The sequence below is a fragment of the Rhinopithecus bieti genome, unplaced genomic scaffold (assembly GCF_001698545.2).
Source record: "Rhinopithecus bieti isolate Rb0 unplaced genomic scaffold, ASM169854v2 scaffold_25209, whole genome shotgun sequence".
Taxonomy (NCBI): Eukaryota; Metazoa; Chordata; class Mammalia; order Primates; family Cercopithecidae; genus Rhinopithecus; species Rhinopithecus bieti.
In genome coordinates, this window is record NW_016811970.1 from 1,436,075 (window position 1) to 1,450,995 (window position 14,921).

Here is a 14,921-nt window from a genome sequence, read left to right on the forward strand (position 1 = left end):
ACATATATGGAAACTGCAGGATTTTCTACTCAATTAGAAATACTGCCAGTGAGGGAAAGGGAAAGAGGACAATGGGAGACACGCTTGACTCCTTCAGGGACATAAAAGGAGACTGCTATAATGGCCTATGGGACCTGAACCTGTATCATCTCCATTTGTTTTGCTCAGAGTTCACTTCACAATGTCACCTCTGGTGAAGATGATAATTGAGTGCAGAGCCATAGGCACTTTACATGCTTAGCAGCCAGCCACATGAAGTATTTAACTCTTTGAATAGGACAGAAAAAGATATTTGCTCAGTTACTCTGTTTGAAAAGTATATCCAGTACAAATATAAAGTTAGCCACAAATGTAATTTTAATATTTCTAGCCACACTAAAAAAGAGTAAAACAGCTGAAATTAATTTTAATATTATCCTCTAGCCCTGTTTATCTAAAATATGATTATTTCAACATGTAATCAACACTTAAAAATGGTTAAAGACATATGTTACTTTTTTTTTTTTTTTTTGCAGTACGGCTTTGAAATCCAGTGTGTAACTTATACTTACAGCACATCTCAATTTGGAATAGTCACTTTTCAAAACCTTAAGAGTCACATGTGGCTGCTGGGTACAGTACTGTATAGTACAGGTCTAAATTTTAAAAAATTATTTAATTTTAAAATATTCTACTAGAATGAGAATTTTATGGGGAAGTAATCCAATTTACATATGTATATGAGGCACCTAAACACTATGAGCCATAAATCCTATTTCCTAGGATTCTCCTTGCTTTGTGATTGAAACTAGGGCAATATTGTTGCCTAGGCTCTAAAGTCAGAATGTCCCAAGTTTGAAGGTAAGCTTAGACAAATATTACTAATGTAACTGGATATCTTGATAGCCTCTATTTTTTTATTGTATAAAATAGAAATGATAATGATATCCACCTTTTTAAATAAGCTTGTGTATGTAAAGGAAATGGAAGAATGTCTGCACATACTAAGTTATCAATAAAAGTTAGTTATAATAGCTATTATTATCAGTGGTCTCCTTTAGCTCAACTAAGAATTGTAAGTATAAACCCTGCGCTTCTGGCTTTGGCGTAAAATATATATATATAGATATAAGTGTTATTTTTAATGTATTATGTTTTATATATCATAAGTTAAAAAGATATACTAGTAATGTAACTTTATAATTTATTTTCATGAAACCTAGAAACAATATCTATCAATCTTGAAGGCCCACATGACATATTTTAAATATTTAGCCACATAATGCTAGGAAAGAGAAAAAAAATGATTTTATAAAACAAAGAAAAAGGTTTACTAATTCATACGTGATTGTTTCAAAACATGCAATTGATGTACTATAATAACTAAAACTTTACTTTGGCCCACTGCCACAAAAATGTGGTCATTTTGTATTTAGTCCAAAATAAAATCACACCTTTTGCAGAAGTAACCACAGAGATTTAGTAAGTGAAATTTGAAAATTTTGTATCAAAGTTATAGTATTTATATAAGATAAATCTAAAAGTTTATAAATGTATTCGTTTACGCCCCGCCTGTCACTAGAGCTCTTATTCACAGCCTTCTTAACCTCCTATTTACCGCTACTCAAGGGCCCAGACAATATGGGTTTAAAAATAGGAGGAATGGCATCTCATTAAATCCTGCTAAATGTCACCTCAGTCTTGCCAGGCTACAAATTCAACTACCCAGACTCCTCTCTAAACTCCATAGCCCAACGTGCAACTATTGACTTCCATATTAAGCACAGGACACATTAAATTTTAGTAACAAATATCTTTATCACCCATATTGATTATATACACTTAGTGCAGATGCTACCATAGGGCAATCACTAAGTTCAACGGTGACTTTGTTTAAGAACAGTAGAAACGCGCTTCTGGTACAGAGCAGATTCACTTATTCAAGTAACTATTAATGTTTAAAATGTATGATATTGAAATGTAAAAAGACAAAGTAGAGTTTTAATAGGACATATTACTTACGTTCACAAGTGTCCCCTTTTTGCTGGTAGCCCGCTTTGCAGATACATTTTCCAATGGGCACTAACCATTCTCCTTCTGCACTGCAGTGCATCCTGGGGGAGTTTTCCGCCTCTTCCTCTGCACTGCTGACACATGTCCCTCGAACCTCGACTAAAGAGGAAAATTCTGAACCAGTCACTGTATCTGGAAAGATAGCTAAGTTCTCAATAATGGACCAGCACTTCTTGTAGTATACTTTGACAGAAACCAAAGCTATGCAAGCCCCTACATCCTGAAAGGCAAGATAGAATCCCTTTTTGGACAAAGGTCCAATCTCTCTCACCTCAGTGTTAAGCTTCATCTTTCTTTCACCAAGGTCACCTTGGGTAAAACTTTCATCTGCAGCAATGGTGTCTATTTTTACATAGAGATTTTCTCTTATATTCCTGCCAGTGTCATAGTCTGTTTCATAATAGTACAAATTAAATGTTTCCTTGCAAGTTCCCAGTACTCCAGGAAGACTGTTACAATCCCTCAGGGTGAATTTCAATTCTACAAAAATCCTTTGTGCATTGCCTTTAGAAATCCAGTTAGTCCGCAGCCAGTTGTTTTGGTTGGGCTCCATGACTTGGCACACCTGGTATGTTCGTATCGGGGTATAGTTCTCATCCAAACCACTAATTTCTTCCCACTGCAAAAGTTGAAAAAAGTTCATCAGGCATTCAGCAAAAAATAACATTCTGCTTTTGAAAGTGCAAGTACTTCACAAACAAGGATCTTCGAAAAAGTTAGGTTGATTCCTATCCTGGCAAAACTATAATCCAGAGAATGCAGGATTCCAGGTTCTGCTTCATCCTGGTGGTGGAACATACTTACGCTGCTTGCTTTGTGTATACATATAATAAATATTTCATTTTGTTTAATATCTTTTTGGGAGTATATTAGTGTTTTTATTTTTACATCTTTGCTTATGTTTACATTCTTCATTGAGATTATATTTTTTATAGACTAAAGCTCACAATTATTTAAATTACCAGTGAAAGTATATACATATGGATGCCTAGCAGGATTTTTGATAACTCAGTTGACATTTTAAGTGTCCATATCTTACTTACGATTACAGAGTACTTAAAAACATGAAGAAGAAAATGCCAACAGTACTCTGAAATGTAAAAGTATTCAACAACATGTCGATATTTATAATTTGGAATATTTTACAATCTTTTCAAAATGAGATGTAAGCAAGTAACATTTTACAGAGCTATTTATTTATTCCAGTGTTATATATAATATTGTACACAAAGCCACATAACTATAAATAAGTAGTTATAAGAGTATGATTCATTTTTATAAATAAATTGCTTTCAATAGACAATCAAATATACATGGCAAATCTGCATGCTGGATCATATTTAGTCACTTTCTGACAGGAAAATATCAGATGTTTAAAATGTCCATTTATATGTTGATATAATGTACACTACAAACAAATCTATATTAAATATTTTCTCATAAAAGGAAAAAAAGTGCATTTGTCAGAATTTGCAATAATTTCAAACTATTAAACCATATATAATATTCTCTGCTGCTCATTAATCAATAAAAGCATTTCACCTAGGAGCCTTAAAAGCCTAAATGAATACTGGTATATGTTTTTATCTTACAATTATTAAAAAATTTCCCACTTTGTATTTATGATGTCTTAATAATGAAATTGTCATCTGTTAATATTAATTTTCCCAATTAAAAATGCCAAATGCAAAACATTTGTGTTCAAGTCCAAAGTTGCATAGCATACAATATTTAAACTATTGTTTCAAGAAAAGAAGATGAGAAAATAAAAATCATGTGGTAAATAGTTTTATTTAAAAGACCTGATTTGAGTATTGATTTATTTAAATGTTCTGTACAACATTAATGTATACTTCTAAAACTAGTCCTTAGAAAATTAACAAGATTGATAAATTAGCAATATAATACAATTCAGAAATTTCTTTGGTGATATTACATATTTGGTATGATTTTGTTATACACAGCCTAATATCATGAAAGGTACTCAAATGTAGTAAAGAACCCATTTTAATGTTCAGTTTTTACTCAGTTCAGCTGGCATTTGTGACTAGTTAACAGTGTGCATATCTTCCCTTTGTTTCAGTTAGCTGCCTACAGTCTGAATGGCAATCAGCCAAATATAACCAAATGCATCCATTTGGATGGGTAGATTTTCCGTCTCTTCATTAGACTGAAATTACAAAAAGAAGTAAAACTAGTAATGATATATACCAAAAAATCAAAAGCTCCAAAGATAAATGTGTTCCTTTTGAACAACTCCCCAGTTTGAAGAAACCAAAGATATTTTAAAAGAATATATCCCAAGAATTCCTTTATCTAACTTCAAGAACAAATTTATTCTTTTATTCTGTGTAAGAAAAATCAATTTTATTACCCGTGAAACCCAATTAATTTTATTTTACTTAAAATTTTATTCCAGAGGAGAATGCTTCAGGAAAACTATGATGTAGATTACAAACATTGAGACTACATAAATTCACTTAACACAACTATTGTTTTATTATCTCACTTTCTAAGACATTATGAACATTTCCACAAATGATGCCATTGGGAAAAATGTCTTCATTCAGACACTGCATTTTTATAGTATGTTTATAGAAATGTTTTCTCAAAACTTATGTCTCAGGAACATTTTCTTTACAGTTAGGTATTTAGTCACATGTGAACTAATCTATTGCACAAATATAGAAAATATCGTCGATCAATTGTTTTCTAATATTACATGTTGATGCCTACAGATATGTAGGGTTAACTGTTAACTCAAGATACTTTGGACTGATAAAATGCCCATTTGAGTCCAAGATAACATTGACAGTCACAATTTGTCATTTTGTATATTACATGGATGAAATACTACAATCATATATCAGTTTACTTCTCCTCAGAGATAAAACCATCCTCTATCTCTATTTGTTTTAATTGATGGATGGTAGAAAATGGGCTACATCTTTCATTGGCAAGAAAGGTGTTTCATTTTTTATCATGAATGGCTGTCTGTAACGTATATTATTTTACTCACAGAAACCACTTCTCTCAAGAAAGGTATTATATTCATACCTCCAATTCATGGAATTTTTACATTTAATCTGTAAAATGGTTGTCATTTGTTGATAATTTATCATAACCAATACAGATAACCAGAATATGCAAGAAAGAAATCTCTTAAAAATTAAATTTAATGAAAACTGTATTTTAAACAGATTTGTTTTGTTCATATTTTACATTCTTAAACTTTCAGTTCCTGACATGTTGATTTCATGATCTCAACAATCTCTTTCAAACTTTCATTATTCTCTTTCCAAAATATGCTACAGTTTTTATATCATAACTTACACTCCACACGCTTTTGACTTCAGATTTTTTTTAAGGTGCCAAAGATAAACTTAAATAGCAATAGGGTATCTTCTCCTTTCTCAGAGCCCTCTTCCTCGATAAGGAATAAAGAATGTGTCCTCTCTCACAATTAAAAATAACACCTGAAGACACGGATACTGAGCTGTATTTACAGATGAAAATAATTGTTAGTATTTTAAAGATTTACTAATATTTCGGTAGATTATTATTGGACAATTGTCACTCATATCTGTTGCAGATTTTTATTGTAATATGTGCAGGTTTTGCCATAATTTCTGCTAAATAACAGCGGATAGTACATAATATAAATTTGGAGAATCTATATAGTATGTTACAGAAAATTGTACACCAAAATGTTGAACATAGTATGTTTTTAGTTATATTTCAAAGTACATTTTGAATGATGCCAGAACTGTTTTAAAAAGAGGAAAACAGATTGATTACTTACTGTTTTAAAGAATTATATACCACTGACATGGTGATTATACTAGAAATATAAAGCAACTAAAGAGGTTTAAGTGAGTTTGTGGAAGGAATGTTCGCTGTAATTAGTTAGCATTTATAGCCTGGACCCTGAGGTATTATTCCACACAATAAGAACTCAAAAGACTATGGTTATGAGGTTTTGTTTTTTCCATTTCCCCAAGTTCTAAGTATACCTTCTCTAATCAGAGTACTCAATGTCTCATTATAAATACAACATAATACTGGACAAGATATTTGGAATTGAACAGTTTATACATGAAATATGTGAATAATTACCCTGGAGGGAAGGGAAACTTTTTTTCTTAGTTTTAAAAATAAATAGTGATATTTTATGATGAAAAAAACTTACCCCATTGGGTGGAGAGGAAATCCACTCCAACTCTGTTTGTTGTGCTTTAGAATCCAGCAGTAATACTGAAAAAGAAAGTTGTATTTCCAGTTGTTACATGAAACACTTAAGCACAAAGTACACATGTAAACATTTTAAGGTGAATCTTTTATATGACTATCATTTTATGACTTAAGATATGTAGTTATTTATGTAAATGAATGATATGAACATCCTCCTGATACATGAATATTCCCCTTCCTTAAAGGAAAAAAGATACTAAGACACCAATATTATATTTGCTATTCTTTAATTACAATATTAAAATAAATCTTAAAACGCAATATTAGAATAAAAGTGAGGGTAGAAATTTTATGTGGTATATTAATTCTACAGTAACTATATATTAGTTTTGTAAACCATTGAGCTGTTAGAACTTTGTCAAATATAATGAACACATGAACATAATAAGGTATAATTCCTACATTACTCTTGATCCAGTCATTAATTTGTAACATTCTGCCAGCAGTATTTTCTATTGTCTTTTGATAATTGGAGTTTAACTTTTAAAAAAATATTTTCACATACAGTGTCTTTTCTTAAGCTAAAATGAATACAGAAATGTTAAAACTATGTTAAGCAATGTTATCAGAAAACTAAATTGCCTATTATTTGCAAGATTTTTATTCAGGTTAGTCAAACATCAGTTTTTTCGGCATTTTTTTTTAATTTCTAAATTTTCAAAGTGATAGCTAATTCTTAAAATGGTATAAACTCTGACGACTTCTAAACAGTTGTATTTCACTTTTATGCTATCAAAAAGCATAATGCAATTAATTTAATATGTATATAAAGTGTTATAAATGCTCCTGATACTATCAATATGAGAATGCATTAGAATGTCATATATTAATACACATAATATTTCTATTTGATACATTTTCTTTATTTTTTGGACAATTACTCTCTTCTAAAGCACTCACTCTTTTGGTCAAACTGGTTTCAGAGTTACATGAGTTTTTACACTTTAAAAATATTTATCTGACTCTACACCATTTTGACAAATGCATCAATTTGTCCAGAAATAATACTCAATGTATTTTAAGTATGTCAATAGGCTTAACATCAGTCTCAGCAAAATGTTAAAATTTTGACTTAAAATACATGCTTATATGAACGTCTAATAATTATACAACCCAATCACTAGGGATAAAAATATGCATTTGAAAGACAAGAAAAATCTGTTATGATAAGAAAACAAAGGAACAATTGATTATGTGTTTAAAGGAACAGTTGATTATGCGTTTAATTCCTTCACACTAGTCAAGATTACTAACTGTAAATGAAAATAGATATAGAGACACTAGGATTTTTTGTTTGTTTGTTTCTTTGTTTAGTGTTGTACACTTAAGACTCAGGGAGACTTTGACAGGAAAAAAAGAAAAAAAAACTTGATCAGAAACATTTGACTCCCTTTCAAATGAGAAACACACACACGACACTTTTAAAATGCCAATTTGTATTTCAACTTGTAACATCGATAAATCGTTGGACTAGCGAATTTATATAAAAAGTAATTTTAAAGTTTATTTTATCCTCAACAATACAGATGAAGCACAAGGAAACAATGTGGGTGGCCAGGTACTCTACTCTTTTGAGATGCTTTCTTTATTTTATTTTATTTTCTCTTGTGCTGAATATAGACAACAGGATTTTAAAACCAAGTGACCTTCTTGGGTCATTTCCGAGTGTGAAATAAACATTGCGAGATTACCGTTTATTGCCATTCTGCAACCCCTCAGCTCAGCCTGGGGGTGGAAGCTAAGGATCTAAGCAGAGAACAGTGATGGCCAACAAGTTAAGAGAGAAACAAACTAACAAATTAAAACAAAACAGAAACCGGCCCGAGAAGGTTTAATCAGAAGCTGCTCTCAAGTGATCAGTGCGTCTCTCTTCTCGGTGGGCTCTCTGGTTAAACCCTCAAGAGACCGCGTTTCCCTTCCCGCTCGGAGCAGAGTGCCAACCTCCCTTTGCGCCCGCGAAGGTGCAGTCAGTCCCTCGGCTCACCCGGACGCTGGGGACCAGGCCTGGGACTCCGGGACTCCGCGCCCCGCTGTGAGGGCCGAAAGGTGATGGGAGAGGGGCTAGATTGGGGGCGCGCCGTGGCTGACCTAGGCAAGGACCGCGTGGGCAAAGGCTGGCGTCCCGGGGCTGGGGCGGGGCCGTCGGAGGGGCGGGGCGGGGACTGCCAGACTGGCGCGCCAGCCGCGCCAAGCATCCATTACGCCTCTGCCAGACCTGGGCACTCCAGGGAGCCGGTGGCGCCCTCGTTCGAGAAGGAGTCGGGAAGAGGAGAGTGGCTTTCGGGAAGCATCTCCTCTCAGGAAGAGGCGGCGGCGGCGGCTTTTACGGAGAGAAAAAGTAGCAGCTGCACTTTGCCTCCAAGCGTCAGTCTGACACGCGCTGCCTGTAGCGATGATAACTGACCTACCCGAGAGAACGTGCACAAGGAAAGTGAGGGAAGGGGGTTTCTTATCTTCCTCTAGTCACCCCCAAATGCCCCAGGAGGCCCGGCACCTGCTCCAAGCGGTTCCCAGCGCTAGCCCTTGGGTACTGCGGGCCGCCTCGGGGCTTGTGGGCTCCTAGAACGCCAGCTCTCGGTCGCCGCTGCGCCCTAGAAGCGTCGCCGCCTAGAAGCCGGGCGAACTCGCCGCCCACCAGCCACCAATCACCACCCTCCCTCCCACCGCCCCCGCGCCTTTTATATATCTCACTTCTGCATCTAAAGAATTCAGGCTCCTAGAATCAGAATCCTCTTCACGTAGCTTGCACCCAGAAGAGCAAAGCGAACTAGACATTCTGGCTGCAGGAACCTCTCCCCCTAGTGATGCAGTTATTTATAGTCCAAACTCCAGCCCGAGTCTGCGTGTGTTCGCGCGCGGGGCTTCGCCGCGGCGGTGAAAACTTTTCCTCTGGTCCGCTATTCCAGAGGAATCACAGGATGCCAGGTCTGAAGGTTTCTGATCGCTAACGTCAGGGGAGTAGAAACGTGGTTTTGGAGGGGATGAGTGTGCCTTTCTAGCAGATGTCTGTCCATCTGCAAACACGTAATCGCCAGCTTGGAGGCACGGGGTTCTCTGAATGGGTTCAGCATCTATACAGGTTGCAGATGTGGAAAGTGGGGTCAGAAGGTCAGGATGAATGAAGGACTAGAATGTGGCGCCGGGCTGGAGGCGGGCTTGAGTGAACTAAGAGGGTTGCACGATGAGAATAAAGAAAAGCCGCACTAAGTTTTCAGAAATAGATGAATCAAGGACCTACATGTAAGCCCCCCAACCCCCCACCCGATAACCACCATGACCTAAATTTGAAAACAGATTCCTCTCCCTCTACATATCAGGAATAAGTAATTATTTCTCTTCTGCTTTTAAGAGATCGAAAAATGAAACTTACATACACAGTTTGAAAGACCAGGGACGAGGGGATGAGGGGGAGTTCGGGGTGGGATTGTGACACTGATCAAAAGCAAGAGACTTCATTGCTAGGGTTTATTTTTCCCCAGCTCCAACTACAGGCACCGAAAGGTATTTTACCTTCCGTCAAAGGTTCAAAGGAGAAGGAAAACATAACATATACAGGCTTATCTATAATAGCTTGCCAAATAAAACCTGCCTTCTCCTACCAGAACCAACCCTCAGAGTTCAGGTCTTTGGCAAGGTTTGGCCATTCGGATTTCTCAATTGCTGGACTACGGGGCAAATAATTGGGGACTTGGAGTCGCCCAAGCGGCATCTCCTTACAAATTGCACAGCTCCAGCCCGCCCCCTGCCTCCACCGCCCGACCAAGCCCGCTGGACTGCAGCTGCCCCCACGACCGCTGGGCCTGACGCGCAGCGCGCGCTGAATGGAGACATCCCAGGCCCGCGGATCGCGCGCCGCACGCCGCGCTTCACCTCCGCGGCGTTATTGTTCCGCGCTGGCGGCCGAGCGCCAACCGCAGGACCGCGCCGCCGCCTCCGACGCAGGGAGCACTTCATTAGTAACCCGAGCTTTCCGAGCTCACCGAAGTCTCGGTCCCTCTGGGAAGGCCCCGGGCTCCCGCCACTCGCCGGCGGGCTGGCGGAGACGGTAGGGGCTGCACTTCCCTGTCTCCAACCTAACTCTGGCCGCAGCTCCCACAGAAGGCGAATAAGGAGAGAATGAAGACAGAGCTAGAGAGAGATGTGACCCGCCTGAGGTACTAAGAAATAAGCTCGCCGGCCGTTCCTCCAACCCCACCCCACCCCCGTTGCTGCTCACGCCCTCCAGACTGCCCGCGCCAGAATTCCCGCACCCGTCGGATGGACGGCCCCGGGCACAGGGCTGCAGGCGGCTCGGAGCAGCCCTGGCTCTCGCTCGCTGGTCCGCCAGGAGCGGCCCCAGCGGTGAGGGGGCGGGGAGCCGGCGGGGGAGGGTCGCCCGGCGCCGGAGGCGCGGCCGGCGGCGCCGCGGACGAGCTCGCTTGTGCAGGTAGACAGCTAAATAAATAAGTCAGAACAAACTTTGCTTTCCCATCACCTTACCTTCCTTCGCAGCCTGCGCCTCCCCCGTGTGTGCAAAGCGGAGCAGCCAGATGTAGCATAAAATAATCCATGAAGGGTACCGAGTTTGAAAAACCATGGTGCATGAGCAGGTTTTATTTTAGGTTTCAGTTATCTTGAGTCGTAGATTTTTAAATGCTGTTTGTTCCAAAGTAGCTTTTGTTTTATTGTGCTCCTTGCATCGATTCCCCTTCTCGGTCCCCGATCGGCTGCTCCACGTTTAGCTTTTTTTATTTCCCCCCCACTCCTGTTCCCTCGCACCGTGTTTGCTGCCTGCAAGTCTCCGACTGCAGACCGGCCGCTTGCTCCACACTCCAATAATATCAATTAGGGGGGAGGGGGCGGGGCTCCGAGCCGAGAGCCTCCGCCACTCGGGCTGAGTGGCAGGCACAGCCGGCCTGCCAGGAGGCGATTCCCAGGGCCAAGGGGCGGGTCCTGGTGAAATGACCGCCCCGGCCTCGGGGGCGGGGTCCGAGGCAGGAGCCAATCGGTGCCGAGCGGAGTCAGGTTGCTGGTCCAGGATTCCCTCCAGGTTCTGAGCTCCCGCTAGATGTTAGGAGGAGAACGAGGATGGCAGCAGAGTAGTGTGCTGCTGTGGACGCTCTGCTTTTAGCAACCGCAGCTTTCGCAAAGCAGAATAAATCCGAGAATAACGCTCCCAACTTACAGTCTTTTCTAGAGCTGTACTCCGCGCGATCTTTTAGAAACCAGAGGCGAGGCAAGCCTTCTCTCAGCTACCAAGCACGGAGCCCGGACAGTGAAATGAGCTGTACCTTTAAGTAAAGTGTCTCTTACTTTTTTGTTGTTAGAACCTCCGCGGGCATGGTAACCTTGTTTTTTGCCTTTTTGAAAAGTTTCTACTTCTCTTTTTCTGTTACTCCAAGAGCAGTCAGCTTTGGGTACCACCCACCACAATCCCTGCAAGAATAAAAGTAACCAAATGTATTATGTTTAAACAGTGTTTCCAAGAGTTTGCAACAAGCTCTGGCAAAAGAAACAGAGGAAAAGGGAGTGGGAATGGAAGTCTTTTGTTTTAAGCGACCGTTCACCTCCGCCCTATCTTTTCACCATAGTTTGTTGAGCGAAGTGGGACATTAGGAGAGAACCTTCTGACGGTTGCGTATCGTTTTTTAACGCGTTTATCATTTTCTAAGGTTTTCCTTGCATTCTCTCCTCTTTGATAGTATTCCATTTCGCTGCATAAATTACACATAATTTTAAAGAATGCCACTACGTATTAAATTCATAAAACAAGACCTTTCTCTTCGCAAGTATTTACCATTTTCGGCAATTATTAAATGCTTATCTTTCCAAGAGAAACTAAGAATAAAAAAAGTCATAACCAATATCTCCAGTTGAATTCATTCAATCCGAACAGCAAGGAAGGCTGCGTAGAGAAATCTGTTTTCCATTAGGAAGTTTTGGACACTGTGTTCAAGAGGTAGGTAATAAGAGGAAGAACTTTAAAATTTTAATTGCCAAATCTTCAATTTCAAAGGTCACACAGAGTGACTTGATCACATGTTTAAGTTGGATTTCTTTTTTTGTCCTATATTTCTTCCTTTTAAAATATTTCTCATTTATGATTTCCTTTTATTTCTGATAGATACAAGGTTTGATCTCACATAAGACTCCAAACTTTTTCCAAACTTTCTATGTGGAAATATAAAGTAAATTGAGTTGTTTCTGGTGTTTATGGTAGAGACTTCTCAAAGATGACAGCCCCCAGATATTTATTAGTATTTTATGTTAAATTGTCAACTGTAGTTTTTATTTGACTAATAAAATAACATGGAAGAGAGAGATGAAATTTGTTCCTTAACCCTCTTTGATTCTGTAGTTTCTGAAATATTTCTTAAATGTTACGTATTCCTAGCCATTATGCCTATTTAATATTTTAGAAAGTGTATCAAAAAGCATGTTAAGTGCCCCTTAAAGGATGCATAGAAAATGTAAATAGATTATCCTTAGAAAGAGACAAAAAATGTGGGGAGAACACAGTTGGTATAGAGGAGGTGAAGCTTTATTTACGGTAATAGATGATTTAAGGATGAAACTTGTAAACTAAAACATGAGAGTTAAAAACATCAATTCCCGCACTTAGTCTTTAGAACTCACAGAACTACAATCTCACAAATATTAAACCACTTCTAATAGTTAAAATGAATTCTCCAGAATTTCAGCACTTTCCCCAGGGTCTCATCCCCACTTTTTAAAATGATGCCAAGGTAGCCTTTAAAGTTTAAAGTATTCCTTTCATCTATTGAATGACTAATACTCAGTGATGTGAATACAAATACTTTTCCATTAAAACCAGGAAACCAAAGAAGTAACATCCTTTACTCCTCTGATGAGTGTAGGTGGTATAGTGAGTCCTCTTTTGTGTCCCTTCTCTCTGTCAGACACAGGGGCATGTGTAGCTTTACTCTTATTTTTAGAGACAAGAAGCTGCACATTAAATGCACATGTGCCAAGCTGCTGACAGTTCTCCCTGCATAGCTGCACCATGATACTCATTTTTAGGTTTTTCAGCCTTCTCTTCTTTCTTTTGTAGTATTTAGATGTATTGACAAAGAATTCGGAGCATTTAAATAAAAATAAATGACAGTCAAGAAGACAGTGTTCAGCATACAGTATATGTTTAATATATAAATTTACACGAATGTATTTGACTAATGATAAAGCATATAGACCTATTTGTACATGAAGTCACTGACATAAAATAATCAGTATAAAACTTTCTCATTTTAAAATAACATTTAATGGTGAACTTCCTCACACCATTACAGTTTATTTTAGCTTCATTTCTATGATTTAAGCATATTATTTCTAGAACAATTATTTTTAATAATGTGATGTGTTTGGATTTAAAGTGATTTCAAAAGAAACTTGTCTTCCTGAGCAATACCAAATAGTGTATGAGACCAACACTTGTGAGCCAAAGCAATAATTCTGAAAACTAGTTTTAAATTTTTATGCATTCATTGTACAATTAAGTTGATAGTGTCATCCACATGTATTTAGTGAATTTTAAGTAAATGGAAACAGAGACTGACTAAGACCTTAATATTTCAATTTTATATCCCCTCTGTTGAAACATCTACAATAAATGTATAGTGGAAAGATGAAAAATGCCTCTCTTCAGATACAAAGGACATATACCCAATTTTAATGCACTTTGTATTATTTTATTTGTATAATTACCAATAATCACATCACTGGACATGTAGGAAAATGTACAAATTCAAGACACACATTCCAAATGAGGATACATCTGCTATTTTGTTTTAACTTGTTGCAATACTAATACTTGCCTCACTGTTTACCTCTGGGAAATATTATCTGATTTTAAGAGAGAAATAGGAGTAAATTATAATGACTTCAGGGAATAAGTTCTATGAATTTTCAAATAAAAGAAAAGGATATACTGTGTTTGTCTAGTATTCAGGCCATTTGAGGGCAAAGGAACAGTTGGAGATTTCAGTATGTTACAAATCCAAGACTGTCAAACTAAATAGTTAACAACAACAACAATGAAATCAAAGGGCTGTTTCTGTACCCACTACTTTTGTACTTACCATCAAAATGCATTCACAGCTGGCAAATGTGAAAATGCAAGTTCATCACAGAAAAAGGGTAATTTAAACTGAATTAGAAAAGGTACTGTGCAGAAGAAATTGATTATAAACAGAAAAGAAGCATTATGTCTCAGTTAATAGATATTATAGAAAATTGGGTCCTGTGATTTCAAAATATAAACAGTCAAAATATACACTGTGTAGGAAAATCATTTACATATTTACGTTAGCATTATTTATGTAGTGTATATAAAATGTTTATTTGTGGTTTAATGTAAAAATGTGCATAAGCTAAGCTCATTAAAATGTATTAATTACTAATTTTTCTAAGCTCAGATTTAGCTGAAAGTATAGAAAGTCAGAGGTCAGAAATTAAATCATAGGTCAAGAATGTATTTTGTGCTTTTGTAAAATTTCACACACTTTTATGAGGTCAGATAAATGACTAAAGTTCAGAAGATTACAATTATAATTCTTTAAGTACAATTTCCAAGTTAATTTGAGACAGTTTAACAAATAAAATATAATATATCTAAATTATGA

The 14,921-nt window shown here is 37.5% G+C and overlaps 1 protein-coding gene across 1 annotated transcript in view; it reads right to left on the bottom strand.

Annotated features, from left to right (window-relative positions):
* LOC108544367 (ephrin type-A receptor 7-like) overlaps nt 1–11,121 on the bottom strand; it is a 190,030-nt gene extending 178,909 nt beyond the window's left edge. Inside the window, 3 exon segments of the mRNA XM_017895460.1 lie at nt 2,002–2,671; nt 6,242–6,306; nt 10,783–11,121. Coding sequence (XP_017750949.1) covers nt 2,002–2,671; nt 6,242–6,306; nt 10,783–10,879 — 832 coding nt within the window. The 5' untranslated portion in view covers nt 10,880–11,121.
* Between the last annotated feature and the right edge of the window lie 3,800 nt (nt 11,122–14,921).